Source organism: Phaethon aethereus (assembly GCF_964289735.1).
Source record: "Phaethon aethereus genome assembly, chromosome: 16".
Lineage (NCBI taxonomy): Eukaryota > Metazoa > Chordata > Aves > Phaethontiformes > Phaethontidae > Phaethon > Phaethon aethereus.
Window position 1 is genome coordinate 11,664,498 of NC_138592.1, and position 15,155 is coordinate 11,679,652.

At 41.7% G+C, this 15,155-nt stretch overlaps 1 protein-coding gene across 1 annotated transcript in view; it reads right to left on the reverse strand.

Annotated features, from left to right (window-relative positions):
- The window catches only part of TOP1 (DNA topoisomerase I), a gene marked incomplete at its 5' end in the record, with an annotated part of 67,777 nt that overhangs the window by 17,577 nt on the left and 35,045 nt on the right, over positions 1-15,155 (reverse strand). Inside the window, 5 exons of the mRNA XM_082007384.1 lie at positions 2,481-2,578; positions 3,609-3,684; positions 5,115-5,210; positions 7,973-8,031; positions 8,610-8,736. Coding sequence (XP_081863510.1) covers positions 2,481-2,578; positions 3,609-3,684; positions 5,115-5,210; positions 7,973-8,031; positions 8,610-8,736 — 456 coding nt within the window. The remainder of the gene's footprint in view (positions 1-2,480; positions 2,579-3,608; positions 3,685-5,114; positions 5,211-7,972; positions 8,032-8,609; positions 8,737-15,155) is intronic.

A 15,155-nucleotide genomic window follows, 5' to 3' on the forward strand; every position in this document is an offset into this window, starting at 1 on the left:
ACAAAGTTTGCCACAAAAAGATCACAAACCATTCCCAATTCCACCTCCACCTTCCTAAACCTTGTACATAAGCGTTAACATAAAAGGTAAAATTGAGACTCCTGAGGTTAGCCAATTTTTCATCCTCCTTTGGTTTTAAAACAAAAAAGGCACTCCTGTAACACTGCGCAAGGTAGCTCCTTGGTCCTAAAGCAAAGTTCCACAAATGATTTTGTGGGAGCAAGAAGAATGCTGCTTATTAGGAAAGCTGCCTTACTGATTTTAGCAGAAACTGTGCTAATTAGTAATACAGGTTCCTCAGTTAAATCCCATATCAAACCCATCTAAGAATGACAGGGTGGCTCAGGAAGGTAGAGTTGGCGAGGGTTTTTTCTAAGTGGAATGAAAATAGAAAAGATTCTTAGGAAAAAGCCAGAATATACCTCAGGGATATGTTATTTCAAGGAAATGAACTTGCTATAACACAAGGTGGGAGAAGTGCTCATAAGGTGTACTTCTGGATCACATATTCTTCACACGCTGACAGGGTGTGAAAATGACCTCTAAAAGAGCTCCACATGGTGATGAACGAGGCCAATGCCTTGGGAATGTCTAGCGTCAAGTATTCACATAAATGAGGATGAAAATGCTCAAGGCAGCAAGCACTTGAGGAAGCAGCCAAAAAAAATATCAGACGTTCAGAAAATTGACTCAGATAGAACATAAAATGCCTGTAAGAGGCAGAATTGAAGTGCAAATGAAACCCTGTCCAGCAAAGACACGCTATAAGCTGCAGATGGACAACAGGAACATCAGCAGAAGGATGCAGTTACCTACTGCCAAATTTTGCAAAACATGCTTTCAAAGGCAGTTTTCCTCAGCAGTAAGCACAAATCGCAGAACTTAACACAGCTACCTGGGATTGTGCTGCCAAGGCAGGCAAGGAGAGAAGAGTACGGCTTTCCAGTAAAGGTTTGCTGCTGAAGGATACAGACTACAGTAAGAGGGAGCTGTGATAACAGAATATTAAGTTAAGACAGAACCAGCAAGGGTAGCTGAGACAAAGCCAAAAAGACAATAGATTGTTAAGGCTTAAGGAGACCTGTAGCTTCCTATTGCTTCACATCCCTGTAGTTTCTCAATGTCAAAGCACATTAAAAATATGCTGTCAAAGGGATCAAGAAAAAAGTGGGTTGCTCGGGGGGAAAAAAAAAATCAGGATGGTTCGGGGGAAGGACCTGAAAATCAGATTTCTAAGAGGTTATACAAGTATGAAAAAAATACACAAGTGGTGATGTTCTGAGGAAGCTGTGACAATCAAAGAGAAAACATGCAAAGACTTAGAAACACTACAGAAGAATTTTTCTTTTTAAAGATGAATCAGTAAGAGTCATAATAAAGAGGTAAAAGAATCTGAAAGGATTCAAGAAGATTGCAGAAGCATTCCCAAACACTACAGATGTATTAAAAATAGCCAAATGATCTGAGAAAAGAAAACGTTCATGGAAACATCCCCAAAAGCTCATAAAATAGATTACAGGAGATTGCATGACTGTAGAAAACACACATGCCTTTGAAAACTACATATGCATTAAACTGAGAGAAGTACTAAGGCCCAAACTTAAACACGCACAAGTAATAGCTCCTCAAATCTATCAATAACAATAGTTTCAATTACTGCAGATAGTTAAAAAAAATCCGGTAAGTCTTACACAGAGCACTATTGATGCAGCACAGGCCTCTCTTCCAAATGAACCACAAAGTTCAGATTTATTTTAAAAAGGTTCTAAAAATATTTAAGAGTCAGTGAAAGCACAACTTCAGTTGCTCAGCGACGTTACTGCGGGATCCTGGGCAAGAAAGTGCTTTCTATTCAAAACTTATTTTCAAAATTCATTTTTCCAAAAAGCCCAAGCTTAACTGGTCACTTGATCAACCTTCATTTCTGTGCCAGAGGCAGGAGCAGTTTTAAGAGGCACACAGTTGACATGCAGCTAGAATAAAAAGGTGGACATCCACTCATGTTGCAACCTCTGAATAACACAGATAAGATCTACCAGAATACTAGTTAATATATCTGCACATATTTATATATTCCTGCTGATACCGCCAAGCCTACAAGTTTTCATATTGCTCTGAAGAGCCTCAGCAAGGAGCAGGTTCTGGGCACAAGACTTCTGGTATCTGATCATTATAGGTAGCCTCTACATTCTACAGATAGGAAAAACCCCCACAACCAACACCCCCCCACCCCACCCCGGCCCCGCAAACCCTTATTTCTTGTTTTAGGTATACCAAAAAAACCGTATTTCACTTCTACTTCAGAAGATGAACGTACTGAATTGGATATTTATTTAGAGCTTACCAGAAAGTAAGCCGATTATTCAGAACAAATCTTCACGAATCAACAAAAGAGAAAGCCAGATGTGCTTACTCCGCATGAGAGGTAACAGGGGAAGTCCAGGTGCAGAGGGTAGCCTACATCATTGATATATAGTTACCATTTCCATTTTTGCTCCTCTTCTTTTTTCGGCTTCTTTCTCTTGTCTGCTTCAGGGACTTTCTTATCTTTGCTCTTAGCTTTCTTTGCTTTGCTGTCCTGCAAAATGAGTAAGAATTTGTTAGAACAACCTACTGTACATCCCCCCCACGCTGAAAAGATGTTTTAAAACTAAAAGATTGTCTCTTGGGGTATATAAGTTCCATCACAAACAACTGAATTCCCATGGCCTCATGACATAAAAACGCTCTTCAATCATCCTATTAAGTCAAAGTCTGCTTATGGTCCCACTTATTATGGTCCCACTTATGTTTTAAGCCAAATTCTTTTACTTTACGTTTGGGACATGCGAGGGGCACACAAAGCCAGTTATTCTGCCTCCCCTGATAAGCAGCAAGTCTGGGCCATTGTAACATGATTGCTTAGTTATAGAAACACCCTCTTTGGCCTGCACTAGTGTATCTAGTCTGGCAAACACTATAGAGCACACCTACACCACTGTGAGGCAGCTTTTGGGAACGTACTGGTATATGCTCACTACAGAGACTCTTTCATTGAAGGGAAGAATTAACCACGTTGCCAGGAGGTGCTTGCAACACGTGCCTCACAAGGGTATCTTTGCTAGATGCAGAGCGTAGTTCATTAGTCTCAAATTATGGCTAACCTCTCTTTGAAAAGTCCCTCTCCAAAGAAATTTCCACCGTAGGCTCCATCTAAAAGCTTTAAGTGACTTTCTAGCAGCGAATCTTGGTTTCACCTCCCCTGCTTCTGAACTGTGCTACATCATCTGTGCAATTACCAGATGTTGTTGTAAGGGCTCTTTTACCCTCTGCGAGCCACTTAACAGAAGGACTATGAATTGCCTGGAACAGGCTGGAAGTTCATGTTCTGGAGGGATCTTCTCCATTTGCTGTTTTAAGAGCAGGAGAGAAAGTTTTCCTGACTTCTTATACATTATGGCTCAGGTAAGTTAAACCTGCACCATAGATGAGGATCTACTACATGCAGCTTTGCCCCAGATTGGCCCCTGCCTCCTCACCCTTGAATCAGATTCCCCCTGCTCTACATAACACCAAATTGTCAGCCTTGCTCTTCTTGATCGTAGAAATACATTCGTCTTTCACATTACCTCTTCCTCCTCTTGTTTCCTTTTCTTTGCTTTCTTGATGTCTTCTGTTTTGATTTTCTTGGGTTTGTACTCAGCACTGTGAGAACAAAAAGACTAGCTGATGAAAATAATCAACTTTCCAGTACAAAAAAACCCCAAAGAGAAGTCATACATAAACAAAGTTTATGCACACAAGTTCACCATATCTCTGGTGTGTTTGATTTCTAAAGAATATAATTTTATGCCCCAACCTTTCGGGAGACTGAATAATCCCTATCCAGCAAAACAGCCTACAAAACCCTAAAAACCATAAGCTGTTACTGTGAATACCTCTTCTCCACAAGTTTCAGACTGCAGAATCAAAAATCTTCCTTCATGAAGAATTGATTCAAAAGCATTAGTAGCCACCCAGAGATTACACGGGATGGGATAAATAGGCAAAAGCTTAGTGGCATGTTCTACCCCCCACTCCTTTCCAGTCATCAGTCTGGGATCTGCCCACAAGGCTCACTTTTGGCATCCCCCACTAGTTCAAACAATAGCAAAATTGACTACTGGCAAATTCTTAATCTTTCCATCACAGACATGAGATGGGAGGTGAAAAAAACTTAACAGAAGGCAGAAAATGATTACACAAAAGAAAAGATGTCACACCCATGTCTCTTGGAAACTGAGAAATACCACATAGGGACAGAATGCCACTATGGTTAAGCCCTTGGAACCCTTCAACTCCAGACTGCTAATAAGATCACACTATCTAAAGAGCTGGATGCACATAGATGGTGACAGATCACAGTGTGATGTAACTGGGCTTTTATTTTACTGGGTAGGTTACTATATCAAGCAAACATCATGTGTATTTTTCTTTTGATTTAGAGACAAAAACCCTCAGCATAAGCCACAACATATTTAGACTCTAGGCGAACCTCCCCCCCACCCTGAAACAGGCTGACAATGCATTTTCTTCCTCTTGTGCAGTCATTTCCTCACCCAACAGAAACCACTGCAGCCACTTTGCTAGCATTAATACCTCAATTGCTTAGATTTATGTTTCACGATCTTCATTGGTGTCTTTTCTCTACTTATGAGTTTTTTCTTTTTTATTTACTAGCACTGCAACATTTCACAGCACCATCTGCAGAAGCAGGTAATAGTATTTTGCCTTGGACGCCACAAATAATATTCTTGCCCTGCTCAGAGAACTTAGAATCATAAAGGTTGGAAAAGACCTTTAAGATCAAGTCGAACCATCAACTCAACACCACCATGCCCACTAAACCATGTCCCGAAGTGCCACGTCTACACGTTTTTTGAACACTTCCAGTGATGGTGACTCCACTACCTCCCTTGGGCAGCCTGTTCCAATGTTTGACCACTTATAACAGCACAAAGAGTCTGGTCTCAGACCTCCAGTCACTCATCTGAACAAGTCTGTGCTGATGACCTGAAATCCCACCTGCTTCCTCACTGTTATCTTTATAAAACTAAAAGGCAAACATCCACGCCATCAGCACCCATTCCACTTACTCATCATCTTCTCGAGGTCTCTTCAGGGGTTTGGAGTCCTCTTTAGGAGACGCATAAAATCCATCATCATCTGGTTCATCTTTAATACGTGGTGGACTACAACAAGAAGCAAAGAAAGGTGGTTCTAACTTCAAAGGGGAAGTTTCTTGGAAACCAGCAACAACTCAGTTTTAAGAAATGATCATCTGCAAAATGGGCTTGTCTTCCAGTCCTGGAATGTGTTGTCATCTTAAGACCCCAAAGACCTGAGGTGTGTCATTCTCTGAATAGCCACACATAGAGATAGGAGAGAGTCATTGAGAGTCTATGTATTTGCCTTTTCTCAAGCAATATCAAGATCAATTTCAACTGCTTAGATTTCACTGTGTTTCTTTGAGGTTTTGAGTAAAAACAACTGTAGCATCCACTACTTTCGAATATACTTAAAACAAAACTGAAATGCATGCATGCGTGCAGTCAAATAGCGGGCATTATTTAGTTTCAATTCAATATCCTGAGTCTGGTAAGAGAGAAAAAGATTATTAACTAAACAAAGATTTGAAAGCTATTTTCCTGAATCTTTTGCCAACTAAATATTGAGGCATGTGAAAACCAGAAAAGGAAACAAAGATTTGGCAAAGTTAAACTGATCAGTTTCTTCTCACTGCCCAAACTGCGGGAAGCAAAGAATCCCGTCCCTTTCAACAGACCACAAATAAGAAGTTAGGCTCAACGTTTTCAGCCATAATGTCCCAGGACACCAGTGAGAACAAAAAAATAGAGTATGAATGCAAGAGAGACCATCCCTTTAAACAAATTCATTATTTCTAGATTTCACAGAAGCATTTCACTTATCTTCATAAAGAAAAAGATGTCTGAAAGAGTCCAAAATTACATTTTGAAGCACTTAGCACTGCTCCACTCAGGCAGAAAAAGTAACAGTGCCATCTTGGACTTCCCTATTCATAGTCAATCAGCAATTTCTGTATCAAATTGACTCAGTTTCCAAGTCAACAGGCGGATTTTGCAATTGGATGGAGTGGGACAAAAAAAAAAAATATGCAGCATTCTGCTCTGTAGATCACAGTCAGCAAGAGACTTTCTGGAGTCTTATTTTAGCTGGTAATGTGTCCATGAAGCAAAACAAGGCAGTTTGCTCTTTCACAGCTGTAAAGCCACTGCAGCGCTGGCAGATGCAACTCAGGGGAAACAGATACGTGCTGCTATAAGAAGCCATTTCTGTGGCATCGCCTATGATTAACTAAGACACAAGTCTGCAGCACTTAGTTGCAAAACATCTATGGAAAAAGAGGTATTTGTCCCACTTAATTTATTCTCCCTTCCAGGCAGAAATCGAGAACTACTGTTTATTAACTTGCTAGGAATTTTATCTAGTCTACTTTAACACTGAAATATTTTGCAACATTTTGTAATAGCGGGAAAGAAAGTGTGATTATATTAAAAGAAAGAAGCTGTATGACCAAGCTGATCATCGACTTGCATTGTTTCCAAGACTAAACATGCTCATCGTACCAAGTCTTAAGGAAGAAAATCAAAACCATCTGAGCAAGGACATTTTTCTCTGGTGAATTTTTAAAACAATATTTCAGCAGGAAAAAAGAAAATAATTACTTTACTCTTAGGCAGCTTTTGGCCCTGAAGAAAGCACAATTGTGATGGCTCCTCCAGGCTTTACTCAAACACACAAAAAAGTGTTCTCGGACCTAGAGAGGACCCAGTTACCTTGATATGAGAATACCCGACATCCCTGCTGAGACTAGCACATGCATGCAATTCTGCTGGATAGCAGAGGCTAGAAAGGGTTGTTATTAACTGTCTCCTACATCACGAAACACCTAAATGTCATTGGTTTCTATTTCCAGAGTATCCCCAAAAGGGCCTGGAGAGGGCGCCTCTTCCCTGCGCCAAGCAGAACTACTTCGTTTGCATTTTTAAATAGGAGTAAGAAAATGAAACAGATGGAGGAACTCATGTCAAGAGGGCACATTCAAAGTACGCAAAGAATAACATAACAGGCATGGATGAGGCAGGTGTCTTCTCCCAACCTCTCTGCATCCTCAGAACATGGTGAGACTGGAAGGTTGTTTTTTTTTCTGAAGCGGATTCATAAAACTGGACACATGATTGAAAGTTTTTCTTGACCAACAGATATGAACATATGCATCCACCATACCACGGCCTTGCAGTAAGTCAGTGGAACACGTTTATCGCCTTAAAAAATACCAATGGCTGGATTTAAACAAGTCACAAGAGATCTTAGTCGGTCAACTACTAAGAAAAAGTACTCTTCTATCAATTGCTCACTTCGGGTTTTTAGTAAGACTACTTAAGTGATGACAGATACACCACCTCAGTCCAGGAGGCTCTGTTATTAGCTGGAATTGAGCAGAGTAGGACATCTAAGCATTTTCTGAAGGTGCTTCTGATTTTACCCAAGAACCCTCCTTACTCGTCACTGCAAAGGCTTTAGGCTATAGTCACAGAAGAGACGCTCGGAAGCAATCTGGACTGTCTTTACAAGGCCCTGTCTCCAGAAGACTGCCTGCAGTGTTCAAATACCAATTTTACAAGAGAGATTCTTTCAACTCCAGCTACCGATGTTTGCATAGTTAAATCTGTCCCTGGCAGAATTAAACTATTTAATACTTGGACAAACCCAGCATGTGCAGGCAGATACCAGTTCCCGTCTCAAGTTACTAAGTAGATCAATTACCAATTCCCATAATTGAGAAGAACGTATCGCCTGAATGGGTCAAAAGCGTTCCAATTTTTTCCCAAGACCAAGTGAGAGGAGTCAAACATTGAGCACCTAAAAGTCAAACTGCTACTTTTTTCAGATCATAAGCCTGATTTCTTACCTGGAGAAACCATTTTCCTTTTCCTTCTTTATTTTTGTATCACCAGAAGAGGATTTCATCTGAAAAACATAAAATGTAGGAGCTGATTAGCACTGCCCAGAGCACCTTACGTTTTTCCAACATGCAACACAGGCAGGATATTTAACTTGCAGAAGGAACCAAAGGGCGCTGTGACGATACCTTCATCCCCTTTAGTGACCTACATGACACATCAAAAAGGCAACATTTTCTGTAAGTCTTAGTCAATTCAGTATTTTCTGGCCCTCCAATTTCTTCAGTAGACTGGAGTTAAGTGTGTATTTTGTTCTTGTAGGGAACGAACGTGATCGAACACATTTTTCTCCCTCGTCTCTGAATCTAGGCTTGGCAAAATGAAAAGTAGCAGGGAAAAAAAAACATGGAGCCACTGAATACAGCTCCACTGTGGAACTCTTTCCATTCACAATACCTGCAGATAAAGCTCTCACAAGTTTGTATCTAGCACTCCATAAACCAGGTCTCTGGATTAGCGCTGGGATAATTCTCTCCAGGTTGATAAAAACTTGGAAGTACAGGCCACATTTAACCCATTGAGTTTGTACCATCCGGTAGTATAAATCAGAAATAGCCTCTTGTCTCTCCCGCAGGAGACACCTACCTTCTCTTCCTTTCTCTTCTCCTTGTCTTTATCTTTATGTTTGTCTTTATGTTTCTCTGAGCTGCCATCTTTGTGTTTGGTTTTCTCCTTGTCTTTGTGTTTCTTTTCCGAGGAATCTTTGTGCTCACTGAAAGACAAAAGAGTATGTTTGCAGAGGGGAACATGAGGAGATTTGACTAATACAGACAACTTCCAGCAGTCACAGGTTTTGATGATTACAAACCCTACAAAAAACAGGGATCACCTTAACAGGAAGATCCACCAGAATCTCCTGTCACATGTCATCCGTTCTCCTCGGGAGGAAGAGGAACAGGAGGGGAACATACCACAAAACCACAGCCGCTGAACGCTCCACTTCAGGAAAACCCCTGTCAGCCTGGACTGCTGAGGAAATCCACAGCTGCTACACTTAAAGCTCATCACTTTAGGCTGAATTCCCACTGCCTCTCTGCTTTTCCACTTTTTCCTAATCCACGTAAAAGTTCACTGGAATAGAGCTGCCAGTCCCATCAGTGCCCATGTCAGCTTTTGCTCAGACAACAGTTTGTCATTGTAGCAGCTCTCATCTCTGGAACTTAAAGAGAAAACCGCTGATCTCTATTATTCCCAAACAGATGGGAAAACCAGAGCAAACAGGATATGCGATGTCCTTGTGTTTATGCAAAGTCAAACAGAAAAGGCACGAATAATGCTGCAGTCCTCAGTTGGAGCTGTTTCATCAACTGTGCCTCACCACCATGGTCAGCCCAGCTCTGCTCGGCTGAGACAACCCTGCCACTCGAGACGGGAACTCACCAACGGTGTTTCCACACAACAGTCTGGTCTGCTACTAATCACAGCCTGGTGCTATGGATAACAGTATTGAGAGTTTAATATCCCAAATTCTTTAGTCAGAACAGAGGAAAAAATGCCCCCAAGGAGAAGAAAATCAACCTTTTTTTATTCTGATTTCTCAGACATTTGGGTAAATTTGGATCACATTTTCAAGTTTTTTCTTATCAAGCAGAAAGACACATTGCTGTTTTCAAATGAAAATGAGTTTTCTCATGGAATGACTTGACCCTTGGAGCCAGAAAGTGAGGAAACGCTCTCAGGAGACTCACAATAGAATCGGCAAGAACTGGTTATGAGGATTAGTAGCACTGATGTGGAAAGCCAAGCAGCAAGCCTGTCAATTCAACAGGCCTTCAATACACGTGTAAGTTGTATGGATTCCCTGAGGCCACGCTAGGCTTAAGCAAGCTAAAGGCATGGTGGAAATCTGGCGTTCTTCTACTGGGCACAGTTGGGCACCAAGCAAGCTGCCTTTCTCATGCTGGCAGTTCATGCTCCTCCTTCCTCAACACTTATCTCCCACCACTACTGCTCTCTGGGACGCACTCTGCTCCTCCTTAGACTACGCAACGCAATACAAAACTTTACTAGAAATAGGCAGTTTTCTTATTAGAGTTATTTCAACACTCAAGTGCAAGTTCAAAGTGATCTGGGGGAACATGGCCCTGAAAAACAGCAAGCCTGGAACGCCAGGTAAGAGCATGGTTTTTAAAAACCATATATGTTTCAAGTTTTCTTTCTATCATAAAAACCAGACTGCAAAAGTGTTGGATGTTTGATAGCTACAGAAAGCAAGGAGCACATTAACCAGCTCCCATAAAGTTTGCACGTGATTAAAAGGAAGGCAACCACAGTCACAAATATGTCAACCCACACCGAGCTGTAGAACTGCAGAGTAAAGTCCAACGTGGAGAATTTCGGAGCCTCATGTAACACTACCATGATTGGACCTGAACCCACAAAAGATCTAAATTATTCAAGCTGAGAGGAGCAAACACACCAGCCTTCCACGGCCCAAGCAGCTAAAGCATGAAAATCCATCTCTGAAGGAAATCACTATATTCACATAATGTGTCACATTAAAAGAGATCACTAGAAAGTTTAACTCTCTAGCAACCAGTTTACACTACATATAAAACTGTAAAGGAGTATCTAAACATTAAAAGGCAACTGGCACTCTAGAAATTCTTCTAAAAGACACACAGCACCACATGTTGCTTGTGAGTAAGATTCAACAACTGCAGACTATTCTTACCCAAGCAGATCGTGTTATGTACACTGTGTGATCAGGACATGCAAGTACACACACAGAACATCCTGACACTGGATCTCAGAAATCCACGAGATGCCTGCTACTCTTGCTCAGAACTGACATGCCAGTTTCTGTACCCTGTTTATTCATTAGTATCTCAGACTCAAAACACCTATTTCATGTTTCTTTGCTCCAACTAGATTCATTGACCATCTGAAAGCACAAACCCCACACATGTTATTAATCATTGTTAAACTCAGGAAGGTCTAGAAATTCTGACTTGGTATCTTGTACTGTTATCTGTATGCTAGGTACCTCATTTGCCAAAGATCTAAGTTTTACAATGACAAAGGTATATTATCATACAGGAAAAACCATAATGAACAAACACGCAAGGCTCAGACCCACTTTGTTCTCTGCAAGTCTACTTGTGTCTATTTTCTGACTCTTTCTTGTTCTTATTTGGTATTTAAATCCTACCTGAAATAACATGTTTCACTCAGATAACAATTTGCTTCTTCAAAGCATGGTACACACCGCAATCAATGGAGTTAGTTCTTGAAGGTAAAGCTCATGACAGTGTCTGTTGTTTGGGAGTTTGGAATAGCAAAAAAAAAAAAAAAAAAAAGTTTAAGCTTTCAAAAGCACCATACTCATTCTCACTAGCCGGCAAAAGCACTAGCTTTCAATACGTGACTGGTAGAGCCCTGGGATGTACACAAAACATGACTAAAAGCAAACTAATAGATGACAATCTACATCTGCAAAGCTAAGACTGAAAGAGTGAGAAAATCCCATTGGCCTAGAGAAGCAGTGACAATTTTGTGTGTGTTGAATGCTTACAGACTATATGGCTGGAATAAAAAAAGTGCTAAAAACTTAGACTTGCTTAAGTAGAAGCTCAAAAGACATCCCTCTTGAGAGTAAGTGGCCACCATTGAAAAGCTGTTATGCAATCTATCTAAAGCTAAGATTTTTCAGCATCGGAGTCAGACTCAAAAAGTCTGGATTCCTGACTCAGTCTTAGTTGCTGGGTTTTTTTTGTTTTTTATCATAAGACCATCCTTGCCCTTTGCTCTGCAGCGAGCTATAAGATTTCTCACCAAAGCAATGTGGGCTCAGACAACCCAAGGAAACTGTCTCCAGTTTCACTCTGCAGCTTCACATTCAAAACATACGAGTTTTGAACACAGTATTGGCGGCTAGGCCCTGAGGTCCTGCTTGCTGCTGCTCCTGCTATGCGTGTGACTAGAAGAAATTCCCCAGATAAAAATCTGATTTCATGTGTGTCCTGGTTTCAGCCAGGATAGAGTTGGTTTTCTTCACAGAAGCTAGTGTGAGGCTGTGTTTTGGATCTGGGATGAGAAAATGTTGATAACGTGCTGATGTCGTGAGCTGTTGCTGAGCAGTCAAGGACAGTCCAGCTTCTCGTGCTGGGCTGCCAGCAAGCAGGCTGGGGGTGCACGGGGAGCTGGGAGGGGACACAGCCGGGACAGCTGACCCGGGCTGGCTGGAGGGATATTCCATACCATATAACGTCATGCCCAGTACATAAACTGGAGTTAGCTGGGGAGTGGGAATAGCTGCATTAGAATAGAACCGGGTGGTGAGCAATCGCTGTATTGGGCATCACTTGCTCTTGCACATTCCTTTGTTGGTATTATTATTGTTGTTACCATTGTTGCTTCCTTCTCTCTTGCTGTCCTATTAAACTGTTTTTATCTCAACACACGAGTTTTTTGCCAATTCTCTCCCCTGTCCCACTGGGGGAGGGTGGCGTAAGTGAGCGGCTGCGTGGGGCTTAGCTGCCGGCTGGGGCTAAACCACGACAATGTGCTACTTGCTCCAATCTAAAAAAAAGAGCATCAATTTCTTTCCCTCGTTTGTAAGCAGGCTGCTTGTCAGCCCTACGTGTATCTAGACACTGGACCACAGCTCTGACTTCAACAACTCAGTCCAAAAGTTTCTGACATGTGCAACGATGAATGCATGTGCCCCTTGTTCCTAGGAGGGCCTGAAATCTGCATCTCTCAGAAAAGCTCATTTGGAAATGCACTGATAACAAAGGCCTCGAGCAACAATCCTGAGAAGAAAGACTTTTTTTTTTTTCTCAAAAAGCAAAGCAAGTTGCACAGATATTAACTTCAGTCAGCAAGCTGAGCAGCTTTGGTCTTTCATTTGGCTAAGATACTTATGTGAGCCTCCAGGGGAACGCAATTTAACCACCACACTAATCTCAAAAGAAAAGAGAAGGCAACAGGATGCCATCCTTACCCTGAAGAAGAGGTTTTAGCCTTCTATCAGAAAGCTATTTCCAGACAACCCCCAAAGCTATTATTAGGAAGGACTGGGAACAATTTAAGAGATCAGAAATCTATCTTCCCAGCCGATTCAAAACTGGAGGGGGAAGAATCACCTTTCTTTAAAGAAACCAAACACAACCAAACAAAAAGGTCTCAAGACCGCATACACTCAGAAAATTTTATCCTGAATTCATGTCTCGGACCACTGTGAATCCTTCGTCGCCTTTGCTGCACACACCCCTCTGCCAACAAGCCAGCTTGAAGTCACTGAAGTAGGACACCAAAACCCCCGTAAGATAGAGGGAAGCTTCAGTGCAAGTTAGCTTGAAAAGAGGACCACTGGATCATAAAACAGTTGTTCACAATCTGTTTTAGAAATATCCAGCTTTGCTGGCAAAGTAAGATCTTCCTTTTCACCTAGACCATTACAGTTGAACCACTACACCTCTGAAGGTGCCTCAGAGCAAATTTGAGCTGCCTCTGTAGGCAGAACCAGGGATTCCAGCATCTAGAGACGTATCATGGTTCTGGCTTAGCTCAGAAAAAGGCCAGATGAGTAGAAAAGCATCTCCTAAAGCACTACAACCTTTCTGCTGGCTTGCTTACTGCCTTTCGTTTAGCGTTTTAGTGTGAACAAGGACACGTGAAGGCCTTGGAGAGCTCAGGCTGAAGCGCACGAAGCAGCAAGTGCAACAGAAGCAGCCGTTTCCCTTGAAAGTATGGCTGTATTTCCCAGTGAGGATGCCTGCAGGAGGCGAGGAGAGGGAGAGGGAGGGAGAACAGGCACCTGGCAGCAGCTGCTCAGGCTACGATCACATGGGAGAGTCACAAGTGGAAAGTGTTTCCAAAGAATGGCAGATGTGCAGATCACAGCTTCCTTCTTCAAACTACAACAGCTTTGCAGTAATTTAACACCGCATTCTTCAGGTGCCATTTATGTACGTTAATAATCCCTTCCCAGGCCCTTTCCATCCCAGCTTCAAAACCACAAGCTGCGAGGGATGCTTTAGATAAAGTGTCTCTTATTTCCTCTCTCTCATTTTCTCAGCTGTAATTAGCTCGTGACTGGGAATCTGCTACTAGCAAGCACCAGAGCCTGCTGCAAGCGGAGCTTTGCTTGCCTACTCGGGAGCTGCTACAATGCAACTGAAGCGTGAAATAACAGGGAGCTGCGGTTTTTTCGTGACATCTAAAAACACAATAGGGACAGAGCATAGGTTACGCAGCTCGTGCCTCATTTGACGTAATACAATATTAATGGAAAACTGTGATCATATTCAGAATAATGCATACCAAGGAAAGGCTGACTCTGCAGGGAGAATTTCAGAAACACGAGGCAAACCAGCAAAGGACAAGTTTTCAGCTGGTTTGCAGTATTTTATGCTCACTGTTAGAGGGTCATCATATGGTATTACAGGGAATGAACATGTGAACCCCAATGGTTCTGTTGGGATTTCAGCAATACAATAAAAAACCCTGAAACCATTTTTCCCAGAGTTGAAAGGAGTCTTTTCACCAGTTTTCACAGATAATAGATTGCTTGATCCTCTTCTTCTTCAGCAAGAGGAACAAGATAAAAAAGCTGGACTAATCAACAGCTGATAAAAATATTAGAAAGCAGAATAATATTCGCACATTGAGATGAGGATCAGAGTTAGCATGCGCTTTGTATAGATGTGTAAGAATCAGGTGTACTACTAAATGAAAAGCAAAAATTTTTACTACTGGAAGGCAGTGTCACATTAGAAAGCCAATCAAGGTGAACTGTGCACTCAAATGGGGAATAAAAACAAAACCACTCATGCTAAGGAAGAGGTGGTGCTGAAATGTTTTTTTAAAATCGCTTTTTTCCCCTGCGTCAGATATCCCTGCCTCTTCCTGCTCCCAGTGCACACAATTCTTAGCAGTTCAGGATCACATAATAAATCAGGGGAGGTGTGCAAGGAGTCTGAACTGAAATTTCTCTTCATTCATGACTAGCAAATGCCTGGAATCTGTGTTTTTCCTAGCAAAACCATAAAACTTAGAAGCTGCCAGCAAAGATCAGGTCTATAAATCCCTTATGAGTTCCACGCTTCTGTTCATCTCAAGCTGTGATCACAAGAGATTTAGTAAACGGAGGAAATATGCAATCTGACAAGATTTTTCTTCCCGCAG